Source organism: Channa argus, chromosome 17 (assembly GCF_033026475.1).
Source record: "Channa argus isolate prfri chromosome 17, Channa argus male v1.0, whole genome shotgun sequence".
Classification (NCBI taxonomy): domain Eukaryota; kingdom Metazoa; phylum Chordata; class Actinopteri; order Anabantiformes; family Channidae; genus Channa; species Channa argus.
This window is the reverse complement of record NC_090213.1, coordinates 17757028-17770538: the sequence shown is the minus strand read 5'-3', so window position 1 is coordinate 17770538 and position 13511 is coordinate 17757028. Positions and strand designations below refer to the sequence as shown.

The 13511-nt window shown below is 40.5% G+C and overlaps 1 protein-coding gene across 3 annotated transcripts in view; it reads right to left on the bottom strand.

Moving 5' to 3' along the window:
- kif26bb (kinesin family member 26Bb) overlaps positions 1-13511 on the bottom strand; it is a 23964-nt gene extending 10453 nt beyond the window's left edge. For all 3 annotated transcript variants that reach the window (XM_067482103.1, XM_067482104.1, XM_067482105.1), the window contains exons 1-8: positions 13232-13511; positions 12663-13024; positions 10385-10861; positions 8449-8570; positions 8135-8303; positions 3115-3324; positions 2597-2690; positions 240-511 (exon numbers count right to left, since the gene is read on the bottom strand). In XM_067482103.1, coding sequence (XP_067338204.1) covers positions 240-511; positions 2597-2690; positions 3115-3324; positions 8135-8303; positions 8449-8570; positions 10385-10861; positions 12663-13024; positions 13232-13295 — 1770 coding nt within the window. In that variant the 5' untranslated portion in view covers positions 13296-13511. The remainder of the gene's footprint in view (positions 1-239; positions 512-2596; positions 2691-3114; positions 3325-8134; positions 8304-8448; positions 8571-10384; positions 10862-12662; positions 13025-13231) is intronic.

Genomic DNA, 13511 nt, shown 5'->3' with positions numbered 1-13511 from the left:
CACAAGTTAAAAACACTTGTGCACATGTGCAAACAAACACAAGTATAAAGACAAAAATGAAAGTGTATTACTGTAACTTTATGTACCTTAAGCTCAATAAGTTAAGTCCGTAAATAATCCAACAGTAGCAATTAGTCACTCTTTAAGCTTTAGGGCTGATTACGCTCATCAAATGAATACGCCACCAATTTAGGTCAATAAACCTTTATGTTTAAAAAAAAAAAAAATTGTCATCCTACTTGTATTCCATAGATGGGGTCTTCTTGGATTTTAATATGGGCTTTTGGGCTGTCCTGGGCACTGCCTAATGACGTGGTGACCTCCCCCAGTAGATCTCTCAATGTGTCCTCCTCTCCACAGCAGAGCTCTATAGCTGACACTGACACAGTCAGATCAGTCCACGTCTTCTCTCTCCGCCGCTCAATGGCACTGTACAGCCAAGAGATGGCACAGGGAATCAACCCAAGCTTCTGGATGCTCTCATCCCCCCCCACCATACTGGACCAGGAGCCTGAGGCAGACAGAAGAAGAGAAAGATGTATCTTACACGTGTTTGTTACAAATACACACACATAAAGTACATAGAAATGTGCACTACACGAACAACTGTGTACACAAGAATATTGGGTTGGAATTTCTATGAGACTATATCTGAGAGCCATTTTAAACAAATATACCACTAACATGATAAAACTATAGGCTTACAGTTTATTGTACGAATGCTTCATGGTAGACGCTGTAATTCTGTAGGGTTAATGTGGAAGTTCATTCCAATGCCTCAGTCAGCAAAGTTAAAAGATCATTATTCAATATGGTAAGTAAGTAGCTAATATTTAAATTTACATTTAGTAATTTGCCGAGCGCTTTTATCAAAAGCAGTTTGCAAGTGAGGCACAGACAATAGGAACAACTTGGGGTTCAGTGTCTTGCCCAAGGACACTTTGACATGTGGACCAGGAAGGTCAGAGATCAAATCGCTAACTCTGTGGATTAGGTAATGAGCCTAACAGTTCATTTTAATATACTACACGAGTGACTGAGCATGGTAACAGACTGGTTAGCTTCCACCCCGCAGCAAGTAGGTCCTTGGTACAAGCCCTGACCCCTCAGAGGGTGATTTGTGTGTGTGTGTGTGGACATGCATATCTGCATGTTCTCCTTGTGTTTGCATGGCCTTTCTCTAGGTATTTCTACAGACATGCCTTTGGATAATTGCTGACTTTAAATTGCCTGTAGGTGTTAATGTGATTGTGAATGGATGTCTGTCCCTGTGGCCTCAGCCACCCTGAACAGCTCAGTTCAGGGGTCTTTCAACCAGTGGCAGCTCGGTTTGTATGCAGCTAACTAACAAACTCCTTAGCAGGATAAGTGATTGAGATAATAACTCGAACATAAAAATAAACGTTTATAATCCCCTATTGCAAACACAGCCCTGGAAATATGAATTTCTTACTGAAAGAAGACAAATGCTGATAAAGAGACGTGTCACATTGTGCGCACAAACAGATGCACATACACATGCAAGAACACATATTTACAGTATAACACAGCATAAGAACATACAGTTCACACCAGCACAACCGATTAATACAGATGATTAATATAAAACAACAAAATTGGACTTGCACACAGAAAATATAATATATCAAGTCAGATAAGCAGATTTACAGAAACACAAAAACAAACACTTTTAGATTTTCTTATGGGCTGATGCCATACTATATCTTGTAGTGCACTTTTGCCCCACATTAGTCTTGAGTTATGGCTCTGTTTTACCCTTATCCAAACTCTAATTGAATGAGGATAAGAGAATTGGTTTACGCCAATTAAAGACAGAGCTGCCTGCTGTTATTCAGAGAGAATAGTATTCTATGGAGGAGATTGATATCCCCTGGCCATGGGCCACATGTAGTCTGCATTGGCCAACTAATTCAATAAGATTTACGGAGAGTGGCGTCATTTGAAAAAGCGGCTCCAAGGAGGCCCTGTCCTTACACACTGTGTGTGTGTGTGTGTGTGTGTGTGTGTGTGTGTGTCACAAATCTATTAAACCCCTTCACTGATGCTAAGTGCAGGGTTCCATCTCTCTAATAGCAACATATTACAGCCCATTTTGTTTTCAGTCCCCTCTGAGTTCAGCACCTTAGCAGAATAAAGTCAAACATTTGTGTCTTTTTATGCAGTATAGTGAAATGTCTACAAGGGCGAGCTTTTAAAAAGGCATGTCTTGTAGAATTGATGAATTGATGAATAGGCTTTTACTTACAAAGTTACAGGTGAAAGACGAAAGACTGAGAAAGAAGGAGTTCAAATGGCAACACATTTCTGTCACTACTGTGGAACAAAAGGACAAATGGAAAAAGAGAGAAGGCAAAAGAACAACGTTGGAGATGCGTTTCAAGGTTAAAAAGGGGGCCGAGACAGAAAAACGGAGACAGGGAGTTTTAAATGATAAAGAAGGAGTGAATGATAGCAGGAGCAGGACTGAGGTGCAGGAAGAGGAGGGAGGATGAATGACCCTTAAGCATGGATAAAAGCTTCCCACTCTCATCTCAAGATTTTAACCCATGGCCTCTCAGAGCAGCCAATTACTCACCAACATCAGCACATCCCAAACCCAGAACACATCCATCGCTGCCGCTGAGCACGCAGCGGATGACATCAGCCAAGACGCCTGCACACACCTCAGCCTGGCCAGTAAGAATAAAGGACAACAAGCATCTTGTGATTCATCTCTGCACTGAAACAGTACATCCAATGAAACAAAAGAGCTGAAGAGGACGAGGGATGCATTCTAAATTTTGTACTATTCCCGTGGGCACAGATACTGTAAGCAGAGCTTAGAAAAAGTTGGATATAATTGATGGACTGTGTAATTTTAGTGCGTATCCAGGCCCTATCAGTTTTCAGGTCATCAGACAGGGAGAGCAAAGCAACCGTGGTGTGGGGTGTACAGGAGGAAAACATTCATGCTGAATACATGTGAAATGCTTATGTTACACCATCAAGCATCGGCAAACGTGTATCAGTAATATACTGATAATAATATAAGTACCAACAAACATTTAAACCAAATTGGACCTATTGTCAGTGATAATCAAGATGAAAACAAACCTGACTGGACTCTTGATTATAAGCAGCATCAAAGTTGAAGGTCTTCAGAAAATGTTTTCCATCTCGGCCTAGTGTCATTGTATTGTGTGATTGGCTCATGCTGACTGGTTCCATTATGGTGACTCTTTTCTTGGATGGGTCAGTCCAGAGAACAGGTGGTTGGCTTTGGCCCCCTGACACTGTTGGATTCACTCTCAGCACGACTTTGACCTGTACACCAAAGGAAATGGAAACCATGCAACAATAAATTGCTGAATACATGAGGATGTTTTAAATCTGACTGGGTAAACATTATTGGAGTGATCTGCTTTAATCCTAAAGGGCGATTTCACCAATGTCACTCGCCTTTCTACAGCTTTAGTTTAGGATGTAAATTAAAACTTCCCTTCTGACTTCCCTTTATTCAAATGTTTATCTGCTTTCTCTGAAAAACTCCTGCAGATTACATCACCCAGAGGTGTTTCACATAAGCTCTGGAAAAGCAGGTGATTACAAACTCTATAGTATGAACAACAAAAGACATAATGGAGCTGCAGGTTCCTCCAAGTGATGTCATCTGGAGGCAGTTTGCAGCTATAAGTAGAGAAATATTGTAATATAAGAAAGTCAACGGGAAGTTTAATGTCATTTATGAACATGTACTACCCAAAGTAGAACCAAAAGAAATTCAAAATCAGTGAAGGTATCCTTTAAATTCCTGCAGGGACTCAAATATTACTATTTCAATTACTCCTCCTATGAACATTGTACTGTTAGCATTTGCACAGTAAATGGCTAAACATTTCAAAATACTTTCTGATATGCACATATATGGACTGTATATATGCTACAGAATATGCAATACAATGTGTTGTTTAAAGCTACCTTTAGCAAGGGAAAATGCATTTTCTATTTATGCAAGGCTTTCAAAAAGCGATTTAAGACTTGCTCAACAAAACAAAGGTTTGATATCAAATGTAACTGTATGAGAGAGCGTACAAATGAGCTGTGAGGCCCTGCTGTACAGCCACGGGAGGCAGAGATACTATTTTATGCAACGTAGGTTACGGGAATCCTCGGATGCAAAAAGGGAAGTCTTGGCAGAACTAAGTGGTAAATGTCAAAACAAATTAGGTTTGAGCAGTGTTGATGGTGAGCTAAAGATAGTTTACTTTACTGTGGCGAATGTTTGAAACTGACATCACATTTTGTATCATTCACCACTCTGTTCCTTTGTCTCAAGGCCATCAGATGATTTGATTAAGTGAAAACAATAAGCACAGTAACACAAAATATTTCTACTGCAGTAGACGGACAATTGGTCTGGTTAGTGCAAAAACCATACGTGCACTTGGAACTGCATGGCGATGCATACCTTCTGTTAGAGTTTCCAATGTCTTGACGTTAATTCCTTAATGCAGTTCTCTTCAGGAAGCCCTAGGATTTAGCTGCTTTATGGTCTTAAATTAAGTTAGATCCTGATTCTGACAAGCTTTTAACAAGACTCGTAGGTCTTAGTCTGCAGGAAGACAAGGCAGCATTTGCCTCACATAAGAAAAGAATCTGTATTACGGTATATAAACCAATTATAAAGGTATTCATAATCAGGATTCAGGTCTGGAAGACTTCAAACAGCTCTGTAAGCATGACACGCAGTCCAATGTGGTTTTCTTGAAAACACGCAGGACTGCATTACACCATGATGACATCATCCATCATTGATCATTTGAAAACCTAAAAGCAATATTCCATCTGCCACATGGTTGGTTCCAAGTGTGTGTGAAGGTTTTTTCCCTCCTCTTAATTTTAAAACCTTGTGCAACATGTGGCCCATAACCCTATCGAACATGTGTCAAAGTCTATTTATGACGGTTAAATTATTCAAGAGTCCCATTTAAAGACAAGAGAATTCTCCTCTGCTCCTATACAGTATATATTTTTGCAAGCAGAGCAACACAGAGCTGAGGGCTTGAGTAGGTGTGGCCAAGTACAGTCTATCTGAGCCCTTATCTGTAATTCTAGACTAAACCCAAGAGCCCATGTATCTAATACAAGGGGAGGGCAGGCAGCCATATTGATCTCCTCAGTTTCTCCCAGAGGAGGGGAGGAGAGAAACAAGATGGAGACATTAGCACCACATTATAGTGTATCATGAAGGAGGAGCGATATAGGATCTCCTCCAAATTGACTGTGATGTCTTAACTCTGCAACGTGGGTGGTAAAAACACTTCCAAGGTGGTGGTTGTGGGCAAGGATGGTAGTTTAATTTTTCAAAGATGCCAGATATCCAGACCTATTCCGTGTACAGATGGCAATGAGATGCATCGTGCTCCATGTCAGACAAGAGAGTCATCAAGTGACTGCAAATTTCTTCTGATACTACGTGTACACTTCTCTCAGCAGACATGTAATTGTTTAAATGGGGAATTATTTTTAATTCAGTATATATTTTCTACATAATTGTAAGATGAGGAATGTCGGTGTATACATTAAAGCATACAGTACATAAAGAGTGCTGCACATTAATACATTATAAAAAACATTATTATTGATCATATGTGTATTTTTTTGGGTTGTTCATCTTTTTAGTTATCTATTCATCCGTTGCTCAAACAGGCAGTTCTTCAAGAACACCTTGAGGGGAAATCCCCTTTGGAATCGATGAACTGATTAGATTTTAATAGTCAAAAGTAAAAGTTCAAGGTCACTGGGACCTCAGAAACTCATTATCTAAAGAATAACTTTCAGATGTTTCAAATTTGGCACAAACATCCATTCAGACATGATAAACTGATTAGATCATAGGGGGATGGCAGTGGTTCAGCTGGTAGAGTGGTCGACCATAGGGTCGGAGGCTCACGCCCAGCTCTTCCCGACCACATGTCGAAGTGTCCCCGGGGCAAGACATTGAACCCCCAACAGGAAGGGCATCCAGCGTTAAAACTGTGCCAAATCAACATCTGCACAAATGAGCCGCTGTGGCAACCCTGACCTCACAAGATCAGGTGAAAGGACAAAAAAAAAAAGATTAGCTCATGGTGGTTAAAGGTCAAGGTCACTTTGACTTTCTGTCTGTTTCATTCTCGTCAGTGAAATCTCTCAGGAATGTCTGGAGGGAATTTCATGACACCTCGCACAAACGTTAACTTGACTCCTGCATGAACGGATTAGAATATAAATCTGGTCAGACATGTAATTAAACTGGTTGCCAGAGCCAAACAATTACGAGGGAGAAATTCTAGTTTTCCCTCTAGTGTGCTGTGGTGATGTATGTGATGCACCGCACAGACCTGCACAGTCAAGAGTTTGAACCCCAGCTAACCTGAGCTATAACTCGGTTTCTTCTGCTTTTGCCTTGTTTATTAAAGCTTTCCTCAGTCAAAACAGGATTGAACCCAAAAGATACAGGATTTCCAGGCACGAAACAATCTCAAAACAGCCGAAACAGTTGAAACCAAGTTATTCCTGCATCGCCTCTGGTTGGCTTATACCTTTTGCATGTTTGGGCAGTTGCTGAAGCAGAAACCCCAGAAAACTTGACATTTGAAAAGCAGGGACATCCCTATGGTTAACCACAGCCATGAAGCATCCCCTTCGTATTCCATTTGAAACGGAGGCTTTTCAACGCTTCCAGATTAAATTTAACCTACAACTTCGGATCACGTATACTGCACTTATGTTTGTTTGCCAAGCCTTTTAACTTACTGGGCCTTTCAACTAATGTTGCTTAGCAACCACTCTTCTTCTCAGTTACTATTATCGATGTATTTCCCCCCTTTTTCTTCTAGTTTTGTATTTTATTTATCCCATTTTATGTTAACATTACATCCTTCCAAATTCTACCTCACAGTAACTGGCTACAGGTTGCCACTAGTAAAGAGTGTGTCTGAACGCAACTAAAGTATATGATATTGGATCTTACCAAAATACTACTTTATGTCACTTTCACTTCAGTTGAGTATTTCCATTTTAAGCAATTTTTACTTTTTCTCCATTACAACAAGAAAATAATAATGTACTCGTAGTCCACTACATTTAAGTAACTTCTTTTGTTATTAGTTACTCTTTCTGATGAACAAAATGTAATTAGCTGGTAAATGATGGTGCATTATTATAGATTAACCACTTCTATGTAATTAAAGTGATGGAAATCAGCTTGTACTTTGCCGTACTTTTCTCATTTGAAAGTTTGCCAAATAAATCTGGATAAAAATTTAACAATTATCTTACCAACCACATCATCATACTATTTATACTACATTATTTGGATAGTGGAGTTCTTGTACGTTTGTACTTTAAGTACATTGTAGGACCTTTACTTGAACGTGACTAAAGACTTTTGAAGTTGCAGTTTTATTTGGGCATTGAATTTGTGTGCTTCTACCATCTCTGGCAGCATAAATGCAGTATTTCTTGCATTTAAATATCTATACATTACATCAAAACTACATCTGTTTAGCTTTGATATAATTTTGCCTTTCTTAGCATTGTTCTTATTTATTTATTTATAATTGTTTATGTGATGTGGTTGCCGCAAAATTGCACTTCTCTCTGGGATGAATAATTTATTCTGTATATGTCTATGTTGGTCTCTATGTCAAATATGAAGCAGGAACGTTGGTTTATAGGGAGCTCTTTTCATTATTCCTAATTTTATTGCTAAGCTAATCAGCAGCTGGCTGTAGAATAATATTACCATCCAGACCACAGAGTGGTATTGATCTACTCATCTAACTTTAAGTAAGAAAGCAAATAAATGTCTTCACCAAAACAAATCCTGTTTGAAATGTAATAATTGCCAATAATTTATTTCTCCAAGACTCAGTCATCCCATAGACACTTGCCCCAAGATTCCTGTGCCGACAATAGCAGCATGTGCAAAGAACCATTTTTTTCCCTTGTAACATGTAATATTAATATGGTTGTAAATCAATGTATGACAACTGTATACAATCAGTATTATTTTGTATGGCTTAAAGTGGAATCACTAAAAAAAGCTGCATATACTGTAAATCCAGTGGAATTTGAAGCCCTGGTCTACCTTGCCAACGTTGGGTGAGTCTTTTGTTCTGGTGGCAGCTTGGAGCAGGCAGGAGGGCATTGGTAGTGGGTTTTTCTGGATGATCTCCCTGAAGCAGGTGGAGAAATGAGCGGGAGCTGGATCGGAAGCCTGGCCTTTTTTCCTCATCAGGTTGAGCTTCTCGGCTGCCCTGCAGGGAAGAAGGGAGGTGGTGTGTTCTACCACTGAAACTTATGGTGCAGCCAGCAGAACCAGGATGCAGTGACAGCTAATTCTTGCGCGTCACAGCTTTAGTTAAATTTGCATATAGTTCTGTGCATACAGTTGATATTTACCTGGACAAAAAGGATATGGCAGCAGTGTTGGCAATGGTCACTACTCTGGAGATGGGAGGGATCTTTGAGCTCTTCTCCATGGTCCCAGCATTAGCACATCCCAGCGTTGCATCATCTGGAGCCTGCCAGAAGAGAGATCTCATTATAAAAATACACATTTGTAATTGTACTCCAGCACCCACTCCAAAGGGGGCTATTCTCATAGGAATTACTCTGGGATACATGGGGGGGGGGGGGGGGGGGGGGGGTATCTGTCTGTGTAGTTAAAGCTGCATGTGAAGTGTGTAATGGTAGCGGTGACTGCTCTCCGGGTTTACGACATGACTCAGAGTCAAAGAGGTGCAGAAAAAAAAAGCACTGTCTCACACACTCACACACACTCAATCTTTCCCTCTCAGTCATCCAACCTTACGTTAAGTCATTCAGACACTTCAGCAGTTGTAGCTCCATAGTGTGTGTTTTGCACTTATACATGATTGCTGTGTGTGTGTGTGTGTGTGTGGGGGTGTGTGTGTGTGTGTGTGTGGGTGTGTTCGTGTGGGTGTGTGTGTAACATGACCTATTCAGCATGCGTCTGCTGCTGCTCAAAATGAAATCACTGTGCCTCACCGCAGGCTCTTCTGCATGCATCAATGTCTCAGGCCTTTTTAGGGCAAGATAACAACGTCTGATCGTTTTTTTTGTTTTTTTTTTCTTTTAACAATGTCCAACCATAATGTGCCAATTAGTGCTATAGGAGAACTACTATAGTACAGAAGGCCACTAAAAGGAGAATTGTATAGACATATTTAGCCAAATTTAATAATGTAAAGTATAGATATTTCCTGACCCATCATCTCTTCTTGTTGACTCATATCTTCTGTCATAAATCTTTCTTTCTCCATACTTTACTTTCTCTCTGAATTTGCTCTCATTTGGTCTGTTCTTTGTCTCCTCTCCCACTCTCAACTCCCTCATCCTTTCTATCCTTTCTCCTGCCGCTCATCTAAAGCACTTCATTTCCTTTTCTCTTCCAATCCATTTTTTTTTTTCCCTCCACCCTGCTTTTGTCTTCTCTCCACTTTCCCTGCTCCCATATTATTTCACCTCGGCTGCATAAACTTGTATTGATTTGCTCTCATACTGGACCCTCCTGACTAATAGCCCACAGTCTTGCACAAACCAGGACAGTTTCATTAGAGTAAGATGTCGCATTGTTGCTGATTTGATTAGAGAAGTCAATTAAGAACCAGTTAATTACTATATCTGAACATTGGCTATACCTTATCCACTTCAGTTGCTGGTGATGTCAAGGTGTCTCTCATTGCACGGCACATAATAGTGATAACTGGGGCAGATTTATCTCTTCGAGTTCTTGTAATTCTTTTTAAATCCTGTTAAAAACAACCCCCTTTAAACTCTTTATATTTTTTAGTTTCGGCCATGTCACAGGAAATCTACTAGTCTTACATTAAAGGTGATATCATTAAATGTCCCTTTTATTCACGTGGATCAGAAGTTTAAAATCAAATCCTACCAAACCTGAACCAATAAATTCTATAAAGCTGTTTTCACTTCTATGGTATTAACTTTTTCACTGGATACTTGGGAGGGTACGTTCAATCTGCTAAGACTTCCATCACAGTAATGCATATTTCACCAGTCTCCCTGTTAAATATGACCATCGCCCTATTGATCACAAGTGCTTTTTGACTGGCTAGCTTTTATGACAAGGGTAAATCATGACCCAATTCCATTCCATTAGCAAAAGTACTTTTAAACAACGTCCTCAGCCATTGGATCTAAAGTCTGATTAGGCGTTATAAATCATTGCCATGCTGCCAAGTGCACCCGTAAAGGTGTACTTTACCCATATAGCTCATTAGAAAGGGGGATGCAAGCTGAGGGGGTGTTATGCAGCTGTGATTTAGTGGTAAGAGAAAGCTTTTAGGGGTACCTGATGATACGGGTACATGGTGACACGAGTAGCAGTGGACACACATTTAGAAGTGACCAGCTGCTGCTGCTCCTCCACCCAACGGTCCATATCCGGGTTGGGGTGCTTAGGGCCCCTCCTTCTGAGGGTTTGGGGGGTTCTCTGAGGTGTCCTGGGGCTCCGTGGGCTGTGAGGACTGTAGGTTTGACTGTGTGGCTGATGCACAGCTGTGGCTGCTTCCCTTGGAGCCCTGTCCCAATTCTTTGGCTCTCTTTGTCCCAGCAGTGTGCCGGTGCTGAGGCTGGATTCAAAGGGAGGCTTAGCTAACGACTGACCCCTGCTCAGAGCCACCTGGATGGCCTCTTGTTTGAGCTGGTTCAGGTTTGTTCCACAGGTTCCACATTGGCCCTGCTCCCGCTCTCTATCAGTGGATTCAGCCGTGAACCAAGTATGGACACGAAGGTTTTCATTAAGAAATGCTGACAAGTCGCTGGAGTCCTGTCGAATAAGATAAAAATGAAAATACCATTTTAATTTTTTACATTTTTTTTGCACAGTTTATACTTGATTCTAATTGACCTAAGCTCAATTTTCACAAAACCTAATATGATCCCTGATCCAGCTCATGCTTCTAGTGAAGACATAACACAGATAATTTGCTTCATCTGATCTCTTGTTTGAGAATTACACGAATGATTGTTAAGCATATGAAAAGTGAGTCATGGGAAGGCACTGCAGGCAATCTTAGCACTTACTGAAGTAATCATGGATTCAGTAGTATTGATTACTACCATCCCTGTCATCATTATAAGTGCAATAAGCAAAAACAAAATCTAATAAATCTTAAAATGGCTAAATAATACCTACAATACAAGTACGGTTTTTGACATCTAAATTCTAAACTTGGATCCACTCAAATGTCATCTTTTTTTTTAAACCTCCTGACAAGACACTTGGCCTTTTTCTGTTCTGGTCTTGGCTCTTGACACCTTCCAACAGCCAACACACTCACTCACCCCCTTAGCTGCCACATCAATCCTGGCAAGCTGCAGAAGCCCATTGACCTATATTCTCCCAGAGGGGTACTTCAGGAGCTCTCCAAAACTATTAAGTAAAACAAAGTCATTCAGACACCTAAGGTGGAGTCCTGAAACGTCAGGGACTTGCATGTACCGTACTGCCAAATGACAGTCAAGCCACACATATGTTCTGATAGCTTATTCTCTTCTTTTAACTAACCGAATTCCACCACCTGCAACTTTCAGTTTCTGTGCCGATTGCATTCCATATTATAAAAATCACAATGTCAGATACGATGAGTAATAAATGTAGTCACCAAATTGCCGGATGGATTTTCCATCTTAGTCTGATTGCAAGCCCATATAAAAAGATGACATTACAGAGTCATGCTGCTTTTGAGAACTCAGATCAATAAACCAGCAAGGAGCAGGCTGACTTATAAGATTTCTACTGACCATGTTCACGGCCACAAAATGCCATCTCCCTTCCCCTTGCTTGTGCTGTGGTTTCTCTCTAAAACCTGTTCCCCATCCCACTCAAGGAGACAAAAATAAATAGTCTTCTTTTCCACGGAGAGGACTGTGGAGATGACAGAAGATGTTGGAATAAAATATTCATGCCCATCTGACAGGAATGGCACTGGGTTACTTTGCTGCTTTGTGTGTGTTTGTTGGATGTTGGTGGTGACAAACATATATGGATACAAGTGTGTTTTCCTTTCAAAGTGAGCAGTGTAGGGACGGATGTCTACTCATAACAATATGCTTTTTTTTTTATTGTCAGAAAATGTGTTTCAAGCACAGGTTTTATCCACAAGGTCAAACATGTGACAATATAAAAACTGCAATTAGTAATTAGATTCATTATCAATATATTTTTTTTACTGTTATTATTATTAATATTTAGTTGTTCAAAAACAATTTCAAGTTTTTCAGAAGCTAAATTGACACATTTAATTTTCTTTTTTTTTTTATTTAGAAAATCAAGCAAAACCTAAGAAAATGTTTGGGTTTTCTAAGCTGGAGCCAGTGCATTTTCAGGGGCTTAAAATGGTTAAATAATATTTAAAAATGTTAAATGCTGCTGAACAAGATCCTGTTGATCAGGAACTGCTTAGTGTTGCTTTGTATTTTAGACAACTAAATGTTTTTTTTCATATTTCTTTTGAGCTTATGAACATATACTTGCCATTAAATTAATACATGACATCAGAAATATGTAGTGTTAAAACATTGTCCTCATATGATGATTTTCCTCACCCTTCACCAGCTTTACTGACCTTGCTTGAGAAGTGATGGTGAACAGCCAGACTCAGCGCTTGTTTCTTCAGAGCAACCAGACTCGCTGAGCACTTCTCACAACACGCAACTTTCCTCTCAACCCTCCCAAAGCCGGGATTCACCGACACGGGTCCTCTGTTTATAGTCCCGCTTCCGAACGACATTGTACTCCTGATGCGGTCTCCTACAGTTCCAGGGAGGGAGGTGTAGGACGGGACAGCGTCTGCTCTCTGGCACATCCCCCGATGTAGATCGCCCCTGGATCCTCTGGCCCCCTCAGTAGTAGGGCGCTCCTTGGATTGGCGCTCTTTCCCCTGAACACTTGCAGAAAAGCCGAAGGGCTCAGAGTGATGTTGCAATTCTGAGCTCGGAGGAATAAATCATTAGAAAAAGGATGTATGTGGGCTCCGGCTGAGGGAAACTAGATATCAATCGACGTGGACAACTGTAACCACACCCAAATGTTTTTAGCACTGCAAGAGCATTATTCTCATGCTAAAGTCCACAGGCTGTGCAATCTTGAACAAATGGTAACATGTGATGCACACTAGGAATAAATCTGACTTACCCAGTGAGTTATTTTTGCCGACACAGGAAATATCTCTCTCTCCTCTTCCAGTCAGAGATGACATGACAACTTGTTAATATTTAAAAAGATATCCAAACAAAGGCAGCACGCAGTTTTAGTTGATTTTGCCAAACCTCCGTGCAAAGAAAGCAAAAATAGTTCACTCATGGTGGGTCCAAAGGATAAAATGTGACAAACTGAGGAGGCTGGAGTCACAGAGATGGCGCGATGAGAGCAGTGGAGAAGCAGTGAGCGCACTGTGCGACACTTGATGAATTTA